This window comes from Abrus precatorius, unplaced genomic scaffold, assembly GCF_003935025.1.
Source record: "Abrus precatorius isolate BTA unplaced genomic scaffold, Abrus_2018 Scaffold3, whole genome shotgun sequence".
NCBI classification, from domain to species: Eukaryota; Viridiplantae; Streptophyta; class Magnoliopsida; order Fabales; family Fabaceae; genus Abrus; species Abrus precatorius.
The window spans coordinates 32,098,627-32,099,974 of record NW_020874373.1 but is presented as its reverse complement, the minus strand read 5'-3'; the positions used below and the strand labels follow the sequence as shown (position 1 = coordinate 32,099,974).

The 1,348-nt window shown below is 37.9% G+C and overlaps 1 protein-coding gene across 1 annotated transcript; it reads left to right on the top strand.

Moving 5' to 3' along the window:
* Nucleotides 1-1,348, top strand: LOC113863291. The gene is made up of 2 exons (XM_027496820.1): nucleotides 1-509; nucleotides 679-1,348. The coding sequence occupies exons 1-2, from the start codon at nucleotides 435-437 to the stop codon at nucleotides 931-933; spliced, it is 330 nt and encodes a 109-aa protein (XP_027352621.1). The 5' UTR covers nucleotides 1-434; the 3' UTR covers nucleotides 934-1,348.

Genomic DNA, 1,348 nt, shown 5'->3' with positions numbered 1-1,348 from the left:
TATTCTTCAATTAAATAAACTTCATTTGTTTCTCTCTCTTTCTCTGTTCTCTTTACCTCTACAACCCAAAGGGCCACTCACTACTCACTCGCTGTGCTGTGGCCTCTGTTTTCAAAGCAAACCCTTGTTCTCGTCCTTCCCCTTCTCTTCCTTTCGCCACTCTCTTTCAACTTTCAACTCATAATTCATTTTCCCTATTCTTCTTAGCTTCTACTCTCTCTTTCTGCAATCTGCAAAACTAGCTATTCAGTTTAGTTATCAAACCAAGCCAAACCTCAAATCAAATATTTATATTTTTATACTAATAGGCACCAAATACACATTTATGATACACCAATTTGAAGCTTGTCCACACAAGACAAGAATTTTCAGCCCCTTTCCTTAAACAAACCTAAGAGTCAGACGAAGAAGCGCTTGTCAGTGACCAACCAACCATGATGTCTTCTCATGGCCTCATCATCTCTCTCATTTTTGTGTCCATTTTAGCCAATGAGGCCAGCTTGGTCCATGTGAGTCCTCTCTCTCTCTCTCTCTCTCTCTCTCTTCAAATCAAAGTTTACTTTTTTGAATTTGATTGGTTGATCTAGCCACTTTTTGTGGCTACCCCAAGTAATGTTTCTTTTGAATTTTCTCTTGGGTAGCACTGTAAATTGAAAAAGAACGGATTTTTATGATTAGGAGGCAAATGGGTCATTTCCAATGGTGCCCTTGGTGGAGGCTGGGAAGATGGAAATGATGATGGTGATGAATGAGAGCAGAAGGAAACTTGGAAGCTTCCAGATATGTGCTTTGTGTACCTGCTGTGGTGGAGCAAAAGGAATGTGCTTGCCCTCTCCTTGTTGCTATGCCATCAATTGCAACATTCCTCATAGACCTTTTGGCTTCTGTTCATTCACTCCGAAGACCTGTAATTGCTTTGGATGCCATCTTTAATTCCCCTCTTCCTTGCTCCCCCCTTATCATAGTTTTATAAAAATAATTGAAAAAATTGAAGGTTATCTTTAGTTAATTCTGTTGCAAGTGTGAATGAGAAGTGAAGAATATCGGTTCTTGATTTGATTGTTTATTAGTTATAATTAATTATTTGGGGATTGTTATTTCCAGGGATTTTATGTTTTGTTTTGATTTTGATTTTATTTTTTCTGCTGCTCTTACTGGGATTTGTTAGGGGTGCCTGGAGATAGCACATTGTCTGATTGTCAGAGTAGCCATATATGATATAATATATGAAGTACATGAGGAATCAAGAAAACATTGTCCCTTTATGTGCAGATATTGGGGTTCATCATAATTTTTCACTTTTTTGAATGAATATAGTAATGCAAGTGCGCAGTAAGGTTGTCGTTTG